At 37.5% G+C, this 23,951-nt stretch overlaps 1 protein-coding gene across 7 annotated transcripts in view; it reads left to right on the top strand.

Annotated features, from left to right (window-relative positions):
• Positions 1 to 17,872, top strand: part of LOC107666323 (eukaryotic translation initiation factor 4B-like) — a 22,267-nt gene extending 4,395 nt beyond the window's left edge. Inside the window, exons 3-15 of one of the 7 annotated variants that reach the window (XM_016457578.1) lie at positions 3,983 to 4,188; positions 5,718 to 5,834; positions 6,061 to 6,115; positions 6,947 to 7,090; positions 7,410 to 7,538; positions 9,719 to 9,868; positions 9,964 to 10,204; positions 11,006 to 11,094; positions 11,255 to 11,498; positions 12,368 to 12,405; positions 12,746 to 12,878; positions 14,225 to 14,297; positions 17,045 to 17,872. In XM_016457578.1, coding sequence (XP_016313064.1) covers positions 3,983 to 4,188; positions 5,718 to 5,834; positions 6,061 to 6,115; positions 6,947 to 7,090; positions 7,410 to 7,538; positions 9,719 to 9,868; positions 9,964 to 10,204; positions 11,006 to 11,094; positions 11,255 to 11,498; positions 12,368 to 12,405; positions 12,746 to 12,878; positions 14,225 to 14,297; positions 17,045 to 17,122 — 1,697 coding nt within the window. In that variant the 3' untranslated portion in view covers positions 17,123 to 17,872. Of the gene's footprint in view, positions 1 to 3,982; positions 4,189 to 5,717; positions 5,835 to 6,060; positions 6,116 to 6,946; positions 7,091 to 7,409; positions 7,539 to 9,718; positions 9,872 to 9,963; positions 10,205 to 11,005; positions 11,095 to 11,254; positions 11,499 to 12,367; positions 12,406 to 12,745; positions 12,886 to 14,224; positions 14,298 to 17,044 lie in introns of all 7 variants that reach the window. The other 6 variants (XM_016457569.1, XM_016457594.1, XR_001631657.1 and 3 more) reach the window with 6 other exon arrangements.
• Positions 17,873 to 23,951: the final 6,079 nt, after the last annotated feature.

The raw sequence follows: 23,951 nt of genomic DNA, 5'->3' as shown, positions 1-23,951 counted from the left end.
AAACAATAAATGCCGTTTTGGCGCTGTTTAATGTGGAGTGACAGATCGCTGTAGCGCCTCAGTTCAACAGACGAGGAAGCGCGAGGCGCACATGAACTGATCATCTCCTCCACATCAATACCAGTTTCAGCACAAAATAATCATGACTAAACATCCAAAGTTAAGTTAAAAGAAAGAGTACAACTTTACAATCCGTATCCTGTCTCATGTAATCGCTCAATCAGTGTTTCAGCCATGCAAAGACGTCAATATAATGGCTTCTAAACAATATGTCATGTAACGTCACATTAACCTCAGAAAACACATATTCGGTAACCATAAACTCATTAATAACTCATAATCAAAAAATAAACTGTAGAGAGGGGCATTTTGCTTAATATATGCACCATATAACATATTCATTATCATTTTTACTGTTCTTCAATGTTTAATTTATGTTTGAATAAATCCATCAAGTTTTTATGACAGCCACCATTTAAATGTTTATATTTCAAAAAACGATTTGAAGTAGAAATATTATTATGTAACTGTAACTTTATTATTGTAAAAACTTTAATTAATTTAACATTAATTTTAACCTTCAATATTATAGTAATGTAGTACCAACTGACTCTTATGTATATTTTACAGCATTAGTTGAGAGATTTTTTTTTCCTTGAGAAAATTTGGTATGTACTGTACCTGATATATATCCAAAATAATCAATATTGAATCGAATTGAATTGGTAATCGAATCGAATCGAATCGCAAGCTTGTGAATGAGAATCGAATCGAATCGTGAAATTTGTGTCAAAACCCAGCCCTAGTGATTTCCGATAACAACACTGCTCACTGCATTTGTTGGCTGTGTCTTACAAGCTGTTGTTGAAAGTAAAAAGAACTTCCTTGTTTGCAACCCTGTTTCAGTCTCTTTCAATATAAAATTCTTTACTGCAGACTCGTAAAAACGGTCTCTTGTCACCATCTAATGGCGAAATAATGTAACTAAAATCACCATCACGAACATACACACCGTTTTCCAATACTAAATACTATTATTAAATACTACTATTATTAATATAAATAATAATATTTAATAAACAACAAACAACAGCCATCATAAAAGTTGCCAGGCAATTCAGTCAAAAGTACAAAGGCAGCGCTCTGATATACCACATTATTATATAAAATATACCTTTATGAGACTTTGCCCTCAGCCAAAACTATTTGCTCTGAAACAAATAATAGATTCATGAGACCAAAGACTGCCCGTTAGATTTACCCAAAACAAATTATATCTTATGTTTAACCATTATCGCGACATAAGAGTCTGCGGCAAATTCCAGAAGATCTGGCCGAGGTGAGGCTGCTCTCGGCGGGTTCATGAGCGCTGAATGGCCGCCGAAGCCCTGGAGCTCACATTTCCGAAAACGTTGAAGCAAATTTTCAAATAGATGTTATCTTTATTAACAAACCGCATATTTGAAGTCACATACGGATACAAACGGTGAAACGGTTCTGTTCTGTTATCACTAGAATATTGCACGCCTGGAAAAGGCTCTCAGCCAATCAGATTTGAGAACCAGAAAGAACCGTTGTATGAATAAATATAAATTTAAGGCCCTGCCACACCAAGCTGATGGTTAGCCAACATCAGGCCATCGTTGAGCATCTGTCAGCTTAGTTTTTGCATTGTGTTCTGTACTGTATGCACCAGTCAGACCCTCTCTCTGATTGGCTGTTCAATTTAGTGAACAAGTCCGCGCACAAGAATAAAAGCAAAAGTGATGAAAGTGAGCAAAGAAGTCAAGACGAGACAGACAGAAGGCTGTTCTAGTTTTACATCATCTTACCTGAGCATTCCAGTACACAAGTATCCAGACATGAGCTGTCTAGAATAAAGAAAGTGATCAACATTATTCATATTTAGAATGGCAAGTGCTGCTTTGTTACATGTTGTATATATGCAGCCCTAGTTTTGGTTCCCCTTTTTGAATGACGAATAAAGACTGTTGATACCTGCTGATAGAGACAGTTATTTCCTCTCACGCAGGTGCAGACCGTACCTGCTAGTTGGTCATTGGCTGTAGTCTTTGTGGTGTGTGTAAGCGCAACTTCTTAGCCTGGATACATGAGAGGCGACAACAACACAGTCAGCTTCTGTCACCACTATTTCTTTGATTTTGGTTTGGTGTGTCACAACCTTTAGGGAAACGCACATGCTTAAAAAATAAGGATTAAAAAAATATATATATCTGTCATTGGCAGGGCCGTCACAAGGGGGGTGCGAGGCCCTCAGCAATTTTGTGTGTGTGTGTGTGTGTGTGTGTGTGGGGGGGGAGGTTGCTATAGTTTAACACGCATCTGATCGATTGTAATGCCGTGCTCACTGAAATGCTTGCGCACGAATCACGGTCACGCACACGCTCATAAGAATTGTAAGATCTACTGCATAATAATAATAATAATAAAGCAATTATATAAGTAAATTAGAATGCTAAAATAAGTTCTAGGTTTGTAGTTATATATGAAGAGTTCAGATGCAAAAGCCTCTTAAGTGCCATCTAAAATGCTCTTCTAAAATGGTTATTTTCTCAGGCTCCTATGTTTATGTTCAGTTATTTTACTTTAATGGGAAAGAAAAGAAACTATCCATTGCCATTAAAGTGAAATGACTGAACCTACATATAGGAGCCTGATAAAAATGCTCATTTTATAAGAAAATTTCAAATGGCACTTAGAGGCTTTTGCGTCTGAACTCTTCATATGAAGTAGTAATCAATTTACACTATTTGAAAATAATATTTTATTTTAAAATGTGCACATTCACTCTTATTCGTATGTCTAATAGTCTAAAACACAAACGTCTCTTGTCACGTTCATTTATAATTTACATGAATCATGATCGCATATTTTCAATTCAAAACGGCAAAATTTCATAAAAAGTTGAGTAGTTTGCATCTCTAGTTTGCAACTCTCATTGCGTTATGTGACAGTGACAGTAAGACCCGCCTTCTTTGATTTGATTGGCCATCTCGATCATTTTGACATTGACGAGCGCTGTTGGACCACTGAGGCTGACCAGCCTAAAAGTTTAACTTTTAAAACTTTTTGTCATCCTAACAACAAACAGCTTTACTCATTCTTATACACAGAGTCTTATACAGTCTATCAGCTATGACTATTTTAGTCTTTGAAAGGACAAAATGGGTGGAAAAACAGTAATAAAAATTAGACATAAACGACATAAAATGCAGGCCAGGAGCGAGGCCTTCTAGAGGCGCGAGGCCCTGTGCAGTCGCACACTTGGCACAGCCCTTGAGACCGGTACTGGTCATTGGGGTGAATAATTCATTTTCAGTTAAGTATAAAGGTCTTAGTTACTTAAGACATTTTTTGTATCGTTTTTGTATAGATTAAATTTAGTAGTGACGCTTATTATGAAAAAAAGAGAAGGCAAAAATAAGGAAGGAACAGTTCACAAGAAAGTTCTGTCATTACAACACTTATTGTGTCCCAAACGTTCAGACTTTATTTCTTCCGTGAACAACAAAATGAGACGTTTTGCACAATGTTCATGCTGCTCTTTTCCATTCAATAAAGGCATCAAGTGACTACTGGCTGTGAAGCTCAAATAAAGCACCATAAAAGTGGACCTTATGACTTATTCCGGTTGTTAGTAATGATAATTATAATATTTGTTAAGATCCCCCTCCACTGTAGCTCTCAAATGTCATTTCCATTACTGCTCATTCAATTCAAGAAGCAGAAGTGTTTTCCATGGCAAACCTGGCAGTACACCTTAATATTTCAAATTTTGTTGGATTACTTGAATGAATTTCAGTCTGTTCCTCAGACGTAGCTATCATATGGGTTCAGAAGACTTGGAATGTAATGCTGGAGTCATTTAAATTATTATTATGCTTTTTTTCGGAGCTTGACAGTCTTTGGTCACTGTTACTTTTTTTCTTTGGGCCCTTATCAAGCTTCTCTTCTTTTATAGTTACTACATCCTGGCACACTGAAGATGACGTGTATCGTGCGCCGCCTATCGATCGGTCCATTCTGCCAACGGCTCCACGTGCCGCCCGTGAGCCCAACATCGACCGCTCCCGTCTGCCCCGCAGTCCCCCCTACACCGCATTCCTGGGCAACCTCCCCTACGACGTCACTGAAGAATCCATCAAAAACTTCTTCCGTGGACTCAGTGTGAGTTTCCTCTGTTCCTGTGAGTCTGCAGAAGGAATGTTCATGTGAATTCTCATATGCATTGTATGTTGTTAACATGGATTCTGCCAAACAGCATCGTTGAGGGTTTTCAACTTGTGCTATTTTGCATGTCTCACAACATCTTGTGGTAAATAGTGCATGAAGAAAAAATTTCAGAGCACAGTTGAGTTTCATCAACATGTGTTTCTAGATTAGTTATAAGAAGAAAAAAAACTGAAACTTTTTTTAGTTCTTAATTTTGGTAGTGATGAGTTTCACATGTCATTACAAGTTCAGCAGTACAAAATACAAATAAAAACAGGTTTATTTAGAATAATAATTTCAAATGAAAAAAACTCTAAATTAATTTTTAAACAACTTAATTTTTTAAAAATGTTTTTACCACATTAGTAGTGTCAGTTCTAGTATAGCAGTTAAAGATTTGAATATTTTTTATTCAATATTGCATTGTGTATTGTTATTTTTTGTTATTTGCACTACCATTGAAAATATTTTTTTAAAGAAATTAATACTTTTATATTAATATATTCAGCTAGGATGCATTAAATTTATCAAAAATTACAGTAAAAACATTCATAATGGCACTGAGAACTGGAGTAGTGACTTAAAAATTCAGCTTTCCCATCTCAGGAATAAATTTAAAAATGGTTATTTAAAATTATAATAATAACTCACAATATTACTGTTTTAACTGTATTTTTGATCAAATAAATGCAGTTCCACAGACCACAATCAACAACCTGATCAACTCTATGCGAAGGAGATGTGTTGCACTGCGTGAGGCAAATGGTGGTCACACCAGATACTGACTGGTTTTCGGACCCCCCAATACAGTAAAACTGCACATTTTAGAGTGGCCTTTTATTGTGGCCAGCCTAAGGCACACCTGTGCAATAATCATGCTGTCTAATCAGCATCTTTATATGCCACACTTGTGAGGTGGATGGATTATCTCGGCAAAGGAGATGTGCTCACTAACACAGATTTAGACAGATTTGTGAACAATATTTGAGAGAAATAGGCCTTTTGTGTACATAGAAAAGGTCTTAGATCTTTGAGTTCAGCTCATGAAAAATGGGGGCAAAAACAAAAGTGTTACGTTTATAATTTGGTTCAGTGTATATATATAGATAGATAGATAGATAGATAGATAGGTGTGTGTGTGTGTCCTGCAGTTCAGTTAAGGAAGATGCAGGCTGTTTAAATTGGCATAAATCCGATTTCTCTGTGATGGTGCAGAACTGATGTAATGGAATGAATAAGAATGCAGAGGTCTTGAGATGCAACTTTACTTTGATTAATTTACAATTTTTAAATGAATTTAACTTCAAACTCCATCTTAAAAAAAAAAGCAATGTATACTGCAAGATAGTGAAAAAAATCCGGACACCATGACACATTAAATAATATTACAAACAGAGCACGAAGAATTGTGGCACAGTTTTCTAGCCCATAGTGTAAAGCATGAGAAATATGAACAACTAAATATATCGCTTTTATTCATACAGATCAGTGCTGTTCGCCTCCCGAGGGAGCCCAGTAACCCAGAACGGCTGAAAGGCTTCGGCTATGCAGAGTTTGATGACATAGAGTCTCTGTTGTGCGCACTAAGTCTCAATGAAGAGGTGAGATCCAATTGTCAGTCATGTGAAAATTCACCTTCTTGTTGTCTGTATGTCTGTCAATAACATATACAGACCTGTGTGCTTCTGAATGATAGACCTTACTGTTGGTGTTGTTGGTAGTTTCATTTTTGCCACATGGTGGCGCAAGTTATCTGTTACAGTTGTCCAAAATGAAGACACAAGCTTTCAGCTCTGTAATTAACCCTTTCTCTTCCTCTCTTTCTAGAACCTTGGAAACCGTAGGATCCGTGTGGACATTGCTGACCAGTCCAATGAGAAAGGTGTGGTTCTGAGTAGTGTTGCTTTCGTCAACGAAAATTATGACTAAATATCGTCGTCAACGAACCTTTATCACGTGACGAAAACGAGACGAGACGCAACGTAAATGCTGGTCATGTGACGATGACTATAATTAAATGTATAATGCAATATTGTTGACGAATAAAAACGAGACTAAATGTGGTTTACAAAAAAAAACTACGCTAAAATGTCTCTTCATTTTCGTTGACCAAAACGAGACGAAACTATTATTTCGTCTCGTTTAGTCGCGTTATTATTATTTTGCAGTATTTCTGTTTCCTGTGTCTCACTTCAGGGGCTGCATCAGGTCGCACTGCGCAGACGCAGGCGACGTCACTTCCTCAAGCCCCACTCGGGGCATTATTTAGAACAGTGTTTCCCAACCGGGGTGCTGTGTAAAAATCCTTTTTTAATATTTTTAAATTGCTAAAATGTTCAAAAAAAACATCTATTATATAATATCAATTTCTGATGTCGCCAATAAATGTCATCAGTTTTCGTCGACTAAAACTAGACGAAAATAGTCATGGATAATTCTGACTAAAATAAGACTAAAATGCTCAGACTTTTAGTTGACTAAAACTTGACTAGACTAAAAAGAATATGAACGTGACTAAAACTAATAAAAACTAATGACAGCTTCACACAAAGACTAGACTAAAACTAAAATTAAAACAGGCCGCCAAAAACAACACTAGTTCTGAGAAACCAGTCTGTTTATATGCAGTATAATGCAGTTGTGAATCTATTATTGTAGGGAAAAAAAAATTATTTTCATATTCGCAATAATGTTTGTTTTTTTTCCTGATCAGAGAGAGACGAGCGCTCCTCATCCGGGCGGGATCGTAACCGTAGTGAGCGAGACTTCGGCCCAGACAAGACTGATTCTGACTGGCGGGCAAGGCCTAAATCTGACACTGATGACGGTCCACGCAGGGACGAAGCTTTTGGAGAGCGTAAGCAATTATTTCATCTGACAAATATTTGTTGAAGAAAGAGTATAGGAGGAAACTACTTTGAATCTCTAGTTTGAGAAAAAAAAACCCTTCTTGTCTTGTTAAAGTAGTTGAGCTACAGTAAAGCTTTGGAAAAGTAGTAGGCTACTAAACATATGTATTATAAGATTATTATATTGTATTTGACGTTCTATTAAATTATTGGTTATTGGTCAGCATTGAAGAGGGAGTAAAATAAAATAGTATTTTAGAAATAAAATATTTTATATTCCAGATGTTGCAACAGAAAATTGTGTGAATTGTGTGATTCACTTCTTAGGATCCCGAGATCGTTATGAATCAGACCGTTACCGTGACGGCCAGCGGTGGGACAATGACCGCTATGATGGAGGAAGAGACAGATACCGGGAACGTTATGATGACAGAGAGCGCAGAGACTACGACAGAGGTATATAACACCTTCATAAATTACAATTCTGACAAATCACTTGGACTTGCAGCAATGTGTTTTAGTGACAGAGAAATATGCCAGCATAAAATTTGTCATGTTGAGACTGAGAGTGTTTGGGTACTTTTTGTCCCCTAGTGTCAGTTCCAAATTCAGCCAGCAATCTTGAGAATGGATAATGAACTCTTTATTTTCAGATATACACTACTGTTTAAACATTTGGGGTCAATAAGGCTTTTTTTTATGCTTTTAAAAGAATCTCATGCTCACTAAGACTTCATTTATTTGATAAAATATGCAGTAAAAACAGTCATATTCTGAAATATTATTACTAGGGATGCACCGAAATGAATATTCTTGGCCGAAGCCGAAACCGAACAAAATTAAACACTGGGCCGAAGGCCGAATACGGTTTTTAGAGTTTTTTCCCCCATGTATTTTGCCAATTGTTTTTTCACCATTGCATAAATTAAAAAGCCAAAATGTGCTTTTTACTGTTTTGACTTGCTTTAAAAAAAAAAAAATAATAAATTACAAAACAACTATTTAAAAATATTTAACACTGAACATTTTTAACATTCTAGCAGACACTATACCAACAAAGCACAATTTAACTTAAAATTAATACGTTAGTAAAATTATAATTTTTGGCCATCAGACCCCCTTCTTGAATCAGGCATGTATTTTTATTTTTTTTTACTGTACAATTAAAAGCAACCTTGCTGAGAAGAGACTTCTTTTAAAACATTAGAAAATATTACAGATCCTAATTTGAACACTATGTGTGAACGTTATAATAAATGTATTAAAACAGAGCTGTTGTAATGATTATTATCATTATTATTGTCTTACTTTTTATTTTATTTTACAGAACAACAGTAAAAGTACTTTAATTCTTGCTTTTTCTCAACTTTTATTTTGGCGGAAACGCACAGGAAGACCTCAGTGCTTGTTGAATTTATTTTTGTTGACAACAGATTTATAAATGAGTTTCATTACGAATACGTCGTACGTATCGCATTGTCACATGCCTTGTAAAAATTCATAAAAATGTGACTGAGCAACTGACGACTGTATCAGCGCAGATTTTCCTCACGCTTTGGACTTTGAACCCTGGCTAACGAGCAGATAGCACCGCGAGCTTGTGCAGCGCTGTCAGAATACATGCAATGCGCGCGTGTATTAGAAAACATAACGTTCTGCCAGTTATTTACTAATTGTTTAAGGCCATTTCGCGATTTCAATCATCATACAGTAACCAGCAACAATCACCCCTTCCTCTTCTCATTGAAGACATGCGATGCAGTACTAAGCAGTCTCTCGCTGTCGGTGCTTGTAATGACTTTTGCATCTTTCTCCGACAGTTTAAATGCTTCCACACTGCTGACGTGTGTGCTGCATAACAAAGAGTGCGCGCCTCTCACTCTGCGCTGGTTGCTATTTGATCGCGTCATATCATTGTTCGGTACAATTTATTCGGTCTTTTCGCTTATTTTTTAAGCTTTTTTTGCTATTTTCGGCCGAATAATTTCGGTTGCCGAACATTCGGTGCATCCCTAATTATTGCAACTTAAAATTAACAGATTCTCATAAAATTTAATTTATTCTTGTGATGCAAAGCTTACTCCAGTCTTCAGTGTCACATGATCCTTCAGAAATCATTCTAATATGCTGATTTGCTCAGGAAACATTTTTTATTATTATCATTTTTGAAAACAGTTGTGCTGCCTAATATGTTTGTGGAAACTGTGATACGCTGTGATTTTTCAAGATTCGTTGATGAATAGAAAGAAAATAAAATCCTACTGACCTCAAACTTTTGAACGATGTTTTTAAATAAGTTCTGAATAAATATTGTGTAAAATTGGCATTTTTTTGGCCATTTGTCAGCGCTCTATTATAAGTAAATTATGTTTCCCCTTGACAAAAATGGCGCCTTGGCTTGGATTAATTCCTTTTACAGACTTGTGGACTTGTTTCTATGAAAACTCTGAAGTGAGTTTAGAAGAACAGAACAATTGTGTCAAAAAGTACAAAAATAAAATCCAACTCGGTTGTCCATGTACAACAGAACAGGGCCTTGCTCCTTAGAAATGGCTTTGCATTGGTCATTCAAAACAAATGAGTTTGTTTACCTTCGTAGTCTTTCTTAACCTAATCTTACCTTAACCTTATTTCAGGTTATGATTCTCGCGGTGGGGGTCGTCGACCATTTGGAAGTGGCTTTCGGCGCGACTATGACGACCGGCGGGACGACGGTCGGGGCAGCGGGGAGCGCTATGGTGATCGTGAAGAGAGATACGAGAGACGGGATGAGAAGCACGAGGACAGTGGTGGGACTGTGCATTTACATGTATCTGGGTCACTCCAGGAACCAAACCTTGAATCAGATCATCTAAACAGTCTGTACTGCATCTGTGTTTAGGTCCCCTTCAGAGGCCCAAGCTGAACCTGAAGCCCCGCAGTGTTCCCAAAGAGGAAGGCCAGAGCAGCGGCCCTTCAGTCTCATCGGGACGAGCTGCGTCCATTTTCGGAGGAGCCAAACCGGTGGACACGGCAGCTAAAGAAAGAGAGGTGGAGGAGAGGCTTAAGAAAGAGCAAGATAGACTGCAGAGGCAGCTGGAGGAGGTCAAAAGCAGAGGACCTGAACGCAAGCCCAGAGAGAGGTACAGCATACATGGACACATTTTATTCATTTTTCTTAACATTGAATTTTATAGTTAAAGGGATAGTTCACCCAAAAATGGAAATTCTATCATCATTTACTCACTATCATGTTGAAGTTCTGTATGAGTTTCTTTCTTCTGAACACAAAATAATATATTTTGAAGAATGTTGATAGCCAAATAGTTTTGGTTCCCATTGACATTCATTTGTATGAAAACAAAAAAAAAACAATGTTGGTAGCAGCATTATCTAAAATATCTTCTTTTGTGTTTCACTATAGAATAAATGATGACAGAATTTCTATTCTTGGGTGAACTAACAGATGTATGCATCCAATAATTATATGAATGAACTTTTTCTTTTTTTATATTTTATAATTTTTAAAAAATGAATGAAAATAATAAATTTTTAATAAATGTGTCGCATTTGGTTATAGCTAGACGATGAACTATTCATAAAATGGAGTTAATCTGGAACTACGCTATATAAATATTAACAAGTTTGTATTAAAAATGAATCAATATAAATTGAAACAATGACCTGTAACTCAATGTTCTCTTCTCATGACAATTAATTTTTGAGACTTTATAAATATATTCAAATTAATTAATGCGTTATTATCTCAGAATACATAATTCTTTTGCATATTAATCTGATTTTGTGAATGGATAATTCGTAATTAAATCGACCACCAAAAAAAAAAATGTGATGATATCAAGTTCCTGAAATTTAGTAACAAACCAAAAGAGAACTTAATTTTTCTAAACAGTATTTTCACTCTCATTTTCTAATACACTCAGGCATCCCAGCTGGCGTAGTGAGGACCAAGCAACTGAGCGCTCACGAACAGGAAGTGAGTCATCACAAACAGGAAACACATCGAGCAGGGGTAAGTGATCACTGACTGGTCCTTATGCACAGGTCTGATGTGAACAAGACATGAATTGACACATATAGAAAATCTACCGTCATACTAACTGTCACTATATGCAATGATTTTTTAATTAAAAAGAAACTTTCAGAGTCCAATCCTTCCCCTCTCTCAACAGCTCCGAGGCGTCGGGAGAGTGAGCGCTCTGTAGAAAATGAGGTTTTCAGCAGCCGTGATGAGGATTCATCCTCGCATGGAAACCAGACTACTACTTCCAAGCAGGAGGGGCTGCCGCTGAAAGTTGTTCCAGCGCCGCCACCTAAGGAGAACGTTTGGGCGAAGAGGAGCGCCATGAGTGCAGGATCCAATGAGAGTGATAGTAAACCTGCCATCTCTCCCAGCAGTAGCACGCCACCCAAAAGGTTTCTGTCTGGATTGATATGTTATATATAGAAAGCTATAATTCAAAGACTGTTAGAATTATTTCAGTATAATATATTATATAATATCTAAAATACTCTACGTAAAAAGTTTGGGGTCTGTAGGTTTTAGATTTTTTGTGTTTGACTTGGTTTTTAAAAAATATGTGATGTTACGGTGTCCTTATTACAGTGTAATTATATGTTTAAGTACTGAGTGATATTAATAAACTACATGTACTTACTGTATGGTTAGTGTTAGGATGAGGGTTTGGTTTAGGGTTAGTTGCATGTAATTATGAATCATTTATTGTTATTACTGTAGAAAGTACATGTAACGTGTAACAAGGACACCGTAAAATACCATAAAAACATTAACATTATGAAATAGTATTACAATTGAAAATAAATGTTTCCTATGTAAGTATACTTTAAAATGTAATTGATTCCTGTGATGCAAAGCTGAATTTTCAGCATCATTACTCCAGTCTTCAGTGTCACATGATCCTTCAGAAATCATTCTAATATTCTGATTTGCTGCTCAAGAAACATTTCTTAATAATCTCAATGATGAAAACAGTTGTGCTGCTTAATATTTGTGCTGAAACAGTAATACTTTTCTTTTAGGATTCTTTGAACAAAGTTTGAAGAACAGCATTCATTTAAAATCATTTTAGTTTTTGTCACTTTTGTCACATTTAATACATCTTTGCTGAATAAAAGTATTAATTTCTTAAAAAAAAATAAATCTTTCTGACCCCGAACTTTTGAAAGTTTATATATATATATATATATATATATAGAGAGAGAGAGAGAGAGAGCTCTTTAGAATTATTCTGACTTCAGTTTTTTTTATGTACTTTATTTTTCAGTGCAACAAGCTTAGCTGATGCTCCTCAAAGAAATAAAGGTAAGCTTATAAGTGTCCTGGTCCATCGAGACATGAAATAATGGTGGAAGGTGTAAAAGAAGAAGTCAATGCATATACTCTATTTTCACACACAAGTCACAACTGGAAACTCATAAAATATCGTAGTGGATTGACAACAGGGGTTTGTATTTCTTTTCCAGTTGTCGGGCAAGAGAAAATGTCCACTAGCGTCCCTTCCTAAAAACAGCCTCTTCCAAATGTTCCGTTAAGAAGCAGTAAAGTCCTCTAAGATTTTACAGAAGCCTACAGCCTAATGCAGCTCCTTTATTAGTAGAGTTGTCCATAGTGTCCTCTGCTGAACACTGGGCTCTCCTTACAGATGAAAACAAAGCAGATGGGGTGCACCGGGACCGGGGCCCCTCTCGGGGTCGTGGTAGGGCCTCGGGCTCTGGAACAGGCAGGGGGCATGGAGAAACCGCGAGCCGAGACCGAAGGAAGGAGACAGGAGACAGGAGACAGGTTAGCTGCTCTCTGGCACCCCTACTGCTCAAAAGTGTAGAGAGCTTTCTTCCTTCTGGAAAGATATATTTAGTATATTTGCTAGATTCTCATTAGGTTCTTATTAGCATTTTTGAATTATAAGGGTGGTGGTTGGACAAATGTGTTTCTTTTCTAGTTTGGCCCATAGAGCACTGTGTCCATTCGCATCTTTTCAGTCTCAACAACAAAAAAAAATATTTACTCATATATTTTTTTTATATCAGTTGAATTATAATTCAGTGACTCAATCATAAAATCAATCACTTGTGGTGAGAAAGAGTCACTTGAGAAATCCACCAACATACAGTTTGACAATCTGCCTTAAGACAAGTGGAGTGATACAAACAGTGAAAAGTCAGTGGGCTGTTTGACCCATTGTATTTAATGACTTAAACTAACGGTTGTATAAAACAACAGTTTAAACATGTTTCAGCTCAACAGTAATAGCAGATATCGCTGGGCAAGTTGCATTTGGCCTGAGGAACAAGAGAACGAATGGAGCAGGGACTTCGATCTCATTTCAACAACAAATAGAAGGAGTTTTTACAAACTGTCAATTACAATTACAAACTGTTTTACAATATCAATTTAGGGCTGTGCGATTTAATCAAATTTTATTTAGATTAAAATTTTGGCTTTCATCATCTATGAAAACAGGATAAAACAATTATTGTGCCATGTCCCGTTTTGCAGTGATGCTCTGGTTTTGTCTCCAGAGCACTTTCCTTTCCTTTACAATGGTGCTTTTTAGAGGTCGACTGATAGTGGATTTCACCGATACCGATAGCTAGGTTGGACCACACTCTCATACTGTGTAATGACAGCGGAGCCTTCTCAGCCACTCCAGCAATGGACGCAATCCGGAAAAACTATCAGCATGGATTTTTGCAGATAGTTCCAGCAATCAACTATAGGTGCCGATTAATCAGCAAAGCCGATATATCGGTCGACCTCTAGTGGTTTTGTCCTGCTTCTGAAAAGCTCAAACTTAACATCCAAATCATGTAATGTGACTGCTATAAAATGCAGTTTGCTGCGAATCGTGCTTGATATAAAAAAGTTAGAAAAAGCGCATTAAGAGATTTCACACTGTTTTCTAGGCGACTTTGTGTGCGCACTCTGAGACAGATAGCTAGCATATGTTGACCAAAATAGTTGTGATTACGGTTTTGCCATAATCAAGCAACTCTATGTTGATTGAAATATTGGCAATTGGATTTTTTCATGCTGGGATCGAAATCTCTGCTCTAGAGTTTTTCTGAATGAGTATAGAGGTTCTTGTGAGACTCTGTCTCACTGTGTTGTGCGTTACTTGTAGAAAGGATGTGAGAAGAGAACGAGACCTCAGACCAGCACCAGAGCCAAAGAAATTTGAGGAGCCTCCCAGCCCTGTGAGTGACAGAGCTAACACTCTCTCTGGGTGTGATACCATGATCCCCGCTCCCTCTACTTTTACTTCTGGCTTTCTTTGCTCACCAATCCTTGAATGGAAGTTTTCTCTAGTGCCTTTTTTAGATGCGTCATTCACTGTAATGGAAATTACATGTTGCTCACAGACTGTAATTATGGACCTCTTTTGGAAGATATGTTACTTGAAAAATGTGAATATTTATTTGAGTCTAGACACATAATTTTGATCTTAGCTTTGAATTATAGCTGTAGTATAGAAAGGAAAAGATGGAACATTGAGAATAGTCATGCAAACCTCTCCAAAACATGCATGTATTTGAAAACATTACAGGTGCATCTCAATAAATTAGAATGTTGTGGAAAAGTTCATTTATTTCAGTAATTCAACTCAAATTGTGAAACTCGTGTATTAAATAAATTCAATGCACACAGACTTAAGTAGTTTAAAGTCTTTGGTTCTTTTAATTGTGATGATTTTGGCTCACATTTAACAAAAACCCACCAATTCACTATCTCAAAAATTAGAATACTTCATAAGACCAATAAAAAAAAAACATTTTTAGTGAATTGTTGGCCTTCTGGAAAGTACATGCTTGGATACAGCACTCTGTGAACAGCCAGCTTCTTTGGCAATGAATGTTTGTGGCTTACCCTCCTTGTGAAGGGTGTCAATGATTGTCTTCTGGACAACTGTCAGATCAGCAGTCTTCCCCATGATTGTGTAGCCTAGTGAACCAAACTGAGAGACAATTTTGAAGGCTCAGGAAACCTTTGCAGGTGTTTTGAGTTGATTAGCTGATTGGCATGTCACCATATTCTAATTTGTTGAGATAGTGAATTGGTGGGTTTTTGTTAAATGTGAGCCAAAATCATCACAATTAAAAGAACCAAAGACTTAAACTACTTCAGTCTGTGTGCATTGAATTTATTTAATACACGAGTTTCACAATTTGAGTTGAATTACTGAAATAAATGAACTTTTCCACGACATTCTAATTCATTGAGATGCACCTGTACATTTGGCACCCTCTTTGACACCACCTTATCTCATAAAGATGTTTGAATTATAGATCAGTCCTAAAGATGTAAATGTTCTTCCATGCTGAATTTTCTGAAGGTGTGTGGATATATACATCTATAACTGAATGAAGTTCTCAATATGAGTTATGCAGGAATTTCCTGTGGTCTGTTGCATCATTTACAGCAGCTTCTGAATAAAGAAAAATACTTGCGTAATTGAGATCCACTCAGGTCTGTTTTCACACTAGAGTCCATCTGGATTTTCACCGTGACAGAACTTTTCAAACAAACACATCGAGTCAGAACTCCATTTGGAAGGGGTTTTCATGGTAAGCGAAATGAACCAAATAAATGGACCAGATGGAACAGACCTAAAAATAAACCAGGTGTTAAAGGGCCAGTATTTGAGTTAACTGGTGAACAGTGTTTTCTTGAGGACGTTTAGACGGTCTAACCTCCCGGTATTCCTGGATCCAGTATAACATAGAATAGCAAGTTAGAGGTTAAAAATTTGTCTAGCCCCGTATAGCTCAGAGGTACTGGTATTTACACCTGGTATTAAGCTTTGGTCGACTGGATCACAAGTAGACGATGGAGATATCTTTCCATTTACACCTGCAAACAGGGCTATAGATATTCAGCTATCCACAGAGCAGACCTAATATTTTATTTTACAGTGCAGTTTCTATCTAATATATTATTTTTTTAAAAGGTGTGTTTTAGGGCCTTCCTGAATCTATTCTCCAAAAAGTTTACTTTTTTTTCTGTATTTTTTTCATCTAATTTTTTTCTTTAAGGAAACGCATGACAAATAATTGCAGAACCTCATTGTAATTGTGCTATTCACCTTTAAATCAACATAAAGTAAGAGACATTCATGTTGTAAGCATAGATTTTCATGCCTACTTATCTTATTTGTACATTTTTTTTTTTTTTATTTACTACTTCTGAAAAATAAGGTGGATAGTGGCACCTGGTTGGGAAGTTGCTAATTGTTAGCTAAGAAGCAGGGGTTTTTTTTCCTCATGTGTTGCCTCAGACGTTTATATATAAAAATGTATATAGGCTATTTTATTTATATATTGTTTTGGACCCACTTATACTGTTTACATGCATTTAAATCAATTTTTTGATGCAATGCATTTATTGTGTGCATATATATGACTTTACATTAAACTGATATTTAAAAATACATCAGTATTTAATTTCTGTGGTTGCATCTATAATTACACTGTTGACCCTACCCCTACACCTTAACCCGCCTTTAAACCTAACCATACCACCAAATCTGTCCCTATCCTTAACCATATCCCACCTCAGTAGCAGGTATTGTAGCATTGTACCAAACAATTCATTATTATTGATGTGTTGGACCTTTTTTTTCTCAAAATAAATAGTTTTTGAAAGGCACTAAAACACTTAAAAAAATTCATTTTGTAGAAAAGAAAAATCCATATGGCTTTCATATGCTTGATATATATTCAGAGGGTTTAAATGCCGATTACTTCCAGTTATGCTGGTTGAACCAATCATAGGCACAAACCATCACTAACATAAGTTTGATTCTTAAAATCTCAGTATCTCACATTGTCAGAGCAGTCAAAACAACAGTTCAAATGAAAATCACCTGAGACTGTAAAGTACATATTAACCTCAAATAGCAGTAATGATTTGGTTACGTCTCACTATCCCCTTTTTGTTTTAACAGAAATTCAGCTCAGCCAGTAAATACGCGGCTTTGCTGATGGACGGGGAGCAGGGAGACAAAGAGCAGGGCGGAGACTAAGAGGTGGACGGACTGCACAGACAACGGTCTAAATTGAATTACAAATTAAACCTACAGCTTTTGTTTCATGCAGCACTGAAGGACCCAGATGAGCCCTTTGAGAGCAAAAACCCATTTTTAGAGCAACCCCTCCTCTTCAGGACTGAACCGAAAACCTAGTGGGAAAATACAGGACTCGTTTTAAAGTAAAAAAAAAAAGAGAGTGTGGAAGGATGAATGCTTATGACTAATACATTTTTGTGGGGGGTTACAATACACATGAAAGGGATTCTGCTCTTGCATACATCATAAGTTGAGTGCATTTCTCATTAGCTTGATTGCACGTTGAGTGTCGGGAAAGTAGAATGGGGAAAAGTGCCACAAGATGAATGTTTTTCCTGCACTTTAGTGCTTCCTGAGCTTTCTGAAAGAACATTTACAGCAGTTGCTTTACCGAGATCTCTGGTCAAGTAAAGGGGTCCCTGACCTGCATTGTTCACCCATCGGTTATAAATCTCACAACCTGGGTTTTATGTCTTAAACTGGCATTGGCCGACAGGTCTGATGATTTGTATTCAGGGGTAACAGCCACTGAATAACGGCCAGCAAGTTGGTTTCGGATTGATATTTCTCTGCGCTGCTTTAAGCAGGAGTCTCCCATTTTCTAACTTATCCTTTTGAGGACTTTCTTAAGCCACTCCTTTGGACTGATGTGCAATAGGAATTGACGTATTCCTCGGAATCTCAATGTTTCTACAAAAGAGACTGCTGCAGTTTTGGGTTGAGCCTATATCTAAAGGTAGTGACATGAATTGCTTATTCATTTAAACGGTGTACCATCTTAAAAAACAATAAAAGACTACATTGAGTCAGTTATGCTTTGGAGGATATTGTGAATTCAATTGCATCCCAGAAGATTGTATTTTTGTGAGTTTTATTATTCGCCATATGGAGAAATGCCACAGAGAGTTATAGATAAAATGAGGCTATATATATACTGTATATATATATATATATATATATATATATATATACACATTATTTAGTTTAGTTGTAATCTATTATTTAGATTATAGATATATATGGCCAATATTAAAAATATATAGTATTTTGTCTACATTAAAAATAAAATGGATATTAATAGATATTTGCTAAATATTATAATTAACAGTGTTAATTATGCATGTTTTTATATATGAACTTAAAGTGTGCTTTATACACTACTATTTGTAGTCAGTAAGATTTTTTGAAAGAAATTTAGCTGTGGGTTAAATTTTCGTGACATATTAGTGGCATAATTGAATGTTAAATCCTTTATTTGAAGAATATTCCATGTGTATCGCCCAGACTTCAAAGTTAAGTGTATTTCTATTCATCTGGCACTTAGGGAGTATTCATTTTGGACCCTAATGCCAGCTCCCCCCTGAAGCTCTATGTCTTCTGGACCATTGGTATACTTTGAGGTCAAAGGTCACTAGTCGTTCAGTCTGCCTTTGGCCTGCCACTATGTTCAAAGGATCCAGAGCCTTGATACTGCAAGGCGTGACGTCTGCAACAACGCCAGCACTTAGAGTTTGTGTGTATATCCTGGATACAGGCTTGGAGGGCTGGAGTTTCGGACTATTCTCATTTCCCATGAAAATTCCAGTGGAACAAGGTTTCATTAATCCCAGCATTATGAGGATGTTATTAAAGAGGGAATGCTTGAAAAAAATACAGTTCACCCTGAAGCATAACTGAGTACTTAATTCAAAATAGGTTGGGAGGTTGGTGAAGGTTTACACTGGCTAATTAGTTAAAGTTAAATTACTAACTGAAGGGAGTTAAAACAGGAAGCAAGTTATGCTGAAAGAATGTTTTTGGACATTGCTTCTCGAAACCATTTGACGTCACGCATCAAACTACGATAAATAATACTCTGCTCATGCTGTGCGTCCCTTTAACACCCCCTTCATCCTGGGACCTTCTGCTGGACGGAGGCCAGAGAATGTGCCCTTCACCCCAGCCTTTCAGGCCTCATTAAGTGAGCCCAGGCCCCAAAGGTCGTCTCTGTTTCTAGTACAGCAACCCTGACAGGAAGCAGACAGGGCCGTGGGATGCGGACGGCAGAACAGGAACCCAATGTTCTCAGAACATCTGCGCATGTGGTGTATCTCCTTGACATTTTCTCAGCATCTTTGGGTTTCTGCCTTTCATATCATTCTATTCTGATCTGTGAAGTTTCTCCTGTGGTTAACATCTGCCTGGTTCTCTTTCAGTAGCTGTTTATTGGGCCAGATTGAAGCCAACATGAAATTAAAATGAAACCCTATACATGCTCCTGGTCTTATTGTGACGATTCTTCTGTGTACATTATTCCAAAGATAACAAATCTGTCTTTGCAATATTTCATCATAATGTAACAACTTGCCCCAACCCTGAAATTACTTTTCTTCCTGATGACATCACCAAGGCCACTTTCAGCCGCCTGTGTTTTAAGTGATTAGTGAAATCTTGTTTCACTATGAATTTTTAAAGTAAAATGGGTAACAATCATTATTTCATGCTGACGTTAATCCTGAAATGAGACTTTTACATTAGCAATTTTTTTTATACTTTTTAAATATTGGGACTCCTCATACTTAGAATTCTGGACAGGTGCATATATCAACTGCCACAGGATGTTTGTAGTAGCATCCCAACAGCTGCCACACTGCACATTTCTTGTAAACCACTATTAATAGCTAAATGCTGCACATCCTCCTTTTGTACCCTTGCGGAGCATCTTTTGTATTCTGCTTTAGTGACATAGGGTATTTAAGACTATATTTTTTCCCTTTCCTTCCTGGCACTCAGGTCTGATTTCCAGCCATTTTAAATGAGTTTGCAGTCAAGTTCCCTCAAACCACAAGACCATATCTTTAACTGTTAAAAGATGATTGTATTCACTGATCTTACACTAGTCTACTGGAAGCACTAGAAGGGAGCATTATTTCGATTTGTATTTTTGGCATAGTGACAAGAACTGCAAGCTTTTTGTCTGATTGCTCTTGTCCTATGACAAACCCCGAGGTTAATCAGGTGAAGTTGGTCACCATACATATGGAAACCATTTTTGTGGCCCTAAATTGGCAACAGCACATAGCCTATTACAGAAACCATGTATTCGCAAACACTTCTGTAGCCCAGATATATCTTTAAATATATTGTTCTTGGCAGAGCTACTTCAAACCGAAGATAAACAAACAATTGGTGAAGTAACATAAAACACGATTTATTTCTGTTGCATTTGAGAATGTGTTATTGTTGTGTGGTCAAATGCCTGACCAGTTTTGCTTTATCTGGCATTGGTGTGTGGTGCAACATTTCCGAGAACTTGGCAAGATTTCCCAGTCTCCCTTGTTTATGAAAAAGTGACTAAATTATGGTCCTTGAGATCTCGCACCCACCCTGGTTTGAGCACAATTGGTTTCATTCTCAGTCAGCATGCTCAAGAGTGTCGAGGTCTAAAAATAAAGAACTAACCCAAGCCCTGGAAGATTGCAGGACAGTATGTGAAAACTGACCACTTCTTTAGGAGGAGACTGTGAAATACGCTGTGGTAAACTTGGAAATTTTCTTGTAAACTCTGAGGGTGTTGAGGTCATGGCTTTGTATAAACAATAGGTGGCCTTTTCAGTCTCTCACACACCCTCTGTAGGTGGGATGTGTTGTGAGATCATCCACGTCTAGTGGATCAGTTTAAGCATTGAAGCACATGCTGAGGGTCAAATGACTGCTTTAAAAGTTAAAGAACCATTGAAAGCAGCTTGGTGTTTTACTTCCTAAGAGTTCTTAGGATAAGATTGAGGAACACTGCCCTGCAGAGTTTAGCTCCGATTCAAATTAAACACACTTGAACCAGCAAATCAAAGTCTTCAGAATTGCTAGAAACTTCCTGGCAAGTTTATTGGAGCAGGTTGGAGTTAAACTGCAGGACACTGTCCCTCCAGGAGCAGGTTTGGACACCCTTGGCTTAGTGTAGGGGTGTCCAAACTCTGGAGGGCCGGTGTCCTGCAGAGTTTAGCTCCAACTTGCCTCAACACACCTGCCGGGAAGTTTCTAGTATGCCTAGTAAGGCCTTAATTAGTTGGTTCAGGTGTGTTTAATTGGGGTTGGAGCTGAACTCTGCAGGACAGTAGCCCTCCAGGACACCCCTGGCTTAGTGAGACAACCGGTTTCGACACTTTTGTGCTGGCAAGTCTGGCTATTCCAGGGGTGTCTAGTCTTTCTCCTGGAGAGGTTAATGTCCTGCAGCACTTATCTCCAGCTGGCCCCAACACACTTGCATTGGACGTTTTTATTGTATCCTAAAGACCTTGATTAGCAGGTTTAGTTGTATTTAATTAGGGTTGGCGAAACCCTGCAAGATAGTAGTCCTCCAGGAGTTATAGTAAACATCTTTTTAGTCTTTTTTTTCTTTTTAATTGAGACTTCCACAAAAATTGTGTTTTCCTCCCTGTGCAGCAGTGTAAGCCTGTTGGCCAGATGCAGGTGCACCCCAGAGTCCAATAGTCACAAAGGTCTTAGGAATTGCTATGAACTTTAACTTAAAAATTTAAAGGAGCTGCCATAAACAATCTAAAAAGAATTATAACAAATTGGCCGTCCCTTCATCACCTTTCCTTCTGACAGGTAAAAGTCTAAATGTGAAACATGAAATGTTTGTATTTCATGTATTCAGAAAATGAGTGCATCAAGATTTTGTACTGACATGCCATCTACATTTGTGTGTGCTATGGTATGCTTCACTATTACTGTTGATTGCACGATTAGTTCAAATACCTAACTCTAAGTCCTAGGTCTTCAACCCTGCTCCTGGGTACCCACTGTCCTGCAAATTTTATTTCCAACCGGCTTCAGCACACCTGGCCATCCTGAAGTGATCCTGAAGACCTTGATGGGCTGTTTCAGATGTGTTTAATTGGGGTTGTAGCTAAACTCGACAGGACAGTGGGTCCTCAGGAGCAGGGTTGAAGACTATGCTCTAAGTAGTAGACTTCAGGACTTTGTCCCCACACTGTTTGTGCCTGGACATGAATAGTTAAAATTGTACAGATTATTAAGGGAGAAGTGTGCTATTACTTTTCTAATCAAATTTCTAAGTGAAGTTCTATGATTTTCCACTGAAATAAAATTGATAAAAGTCCTATAGACCTACACTAAAGGAGGGATCTAAGCCATATCTAGAGACCAGTGGCCAGTTACATAAACTGCTTAGACTAGTCTTAAAAGATAGACACCTATTTTATTCTGCAAGACTGTTAACCCTTTTTAAAGTCAGTTGCATAAAAACTTAGATTGGTCTAATTTGAATCTGAAAAGTAAGACTGATAACCACTTGGTTAACTGCTAGTTAGTCAAACTATTTCTTAAGACACAGTCTTAACATGGTGACTGTTTATGCAACTGGCCCCAAATTATCACAGAGACTTCTGACTGGGCTCTATTAACTTGTAATGCCCTAAAACGGGGTTGTCCAATCCTGTTTCTGGAGGACCAATGCTCTGCAGAGTTTAGCTCCAACACACCTGTCTGGAAGTTTTCTAGTAATCTTGAAGAGCTTGATCAGCTGGATTAGATGTGTTTGATGTGTCTCTGAGGGTTGAAGCTAAACTCTGGAGAACACTGGCCTTCCATGAGCAGGATTGTACGTCCTTGCGCTAGAACAGTGGTGCTCAACGACGTTCAGGTCATCAGCTCATGAGAATCCAAGACCTGTTGTGTCAGAGAGACTTGCAAAATGTGCAGTGTTGGTGGTTGACCACTGCCCTAGAACACCTAGAATCGCCCAAACATCCTAGCAACTACATAGAAATACATTAAAAACTATTTTCAAGACTTTAGGTATCGTAGCGGCGAGTTTTGCGCAGGCAAGGACCAGCTGTATTTTCTTGGGAAAATGTACCGATATTTATTACATAGATTGAATTTCGTGAGCACTTTAACAGCAGGACTGTGGGCTTTGTTGTTTTGTTTAAAGGGGTCATATGATGTTGCTAAAAAGAACATTATAATATGCATGTAGCAAGTATTTACTCATTCGTTTCTCCTTTTAAGTGAAGTAGTATTTTATTAACTTATAGCCTTTTTCTGAAGATATTATAAAATGTAAATGCTTCTAAATAGTGACGTGATAAAGTTAATTTTATTTTAAAGATATCTTATTTTGTGTGTTTCAGGGAGTTTGCCAGGTCTGTGGCCTGCAGAAGCGGGTGAGTTTACCCGACAGGCGTTCACGAGGCATTTTTTGCATCCAGTGGGGACATAATTACGGATTATAATGACTCATACTGTCTTTTTACGCGTTGGATCGCGCCGCGTAAACATAAAGTCATGTCTGCATTTGTGATCGGAGAAATGACAAACAACAAGCGCTACTCTACACTGCTCAAAACTCGTGTTTGAATCATCAGTGGCAAATTCTTTATATATAAAAAACTTACAGTCTGTGAGTCAGAACAGCCGGCATTGTAGTCTACCAGGATCAGGAAACAGTCCTCCATAAAATGTGCTGCACACATCTGAATATTTGGGTTGAACTGCTCTGGAACAGTGTTGTAAATACAACTTAACCACTGATTTCTAGTCGTGTCCTCTTTTGGAAGGCCAAACAAAGTAGTAGCTTTCACAACGAAACATAGCGTCACACACCGCTGCCTTGAGTGAGCGGAGGCCTGCGGGCTAGAGTGAGCGGCGGCCCTGACTTCAATTTAATAAAGAATATCTCTTTGGATTTGAAACTTTAGTCTTTGCAACTTTACAGTTGATCTTCTTTATGCACCAAGAGCTTGTAACACTTCAAAGAGAAAGGAAAATTTGAAATCGCATC

Source organism: Sinocyclocheilus anshuiensis, unplaced genomic scaffold (genome assembly GCF_001515605.1).
Source record: "Sinocyclocheilus anshuiensis isolate Anshui unplaced genomic scaffold, SAMN03320099.WGS_v1.1 scaffold201, whole genome shotgun sequence".
Taxonomy (NCBI): Eukaryota; Metazoa; Chordata; class Actinopteri; order Cypriniformes; family Cyprinidae; genus Sinocyclocheilus; species Sinocyclocheilus anshuiensis.
Note: the sequence above shows the minus strand (reverse complement) of the source record. Positions and strands in the feature narration are given on the sequence as shown.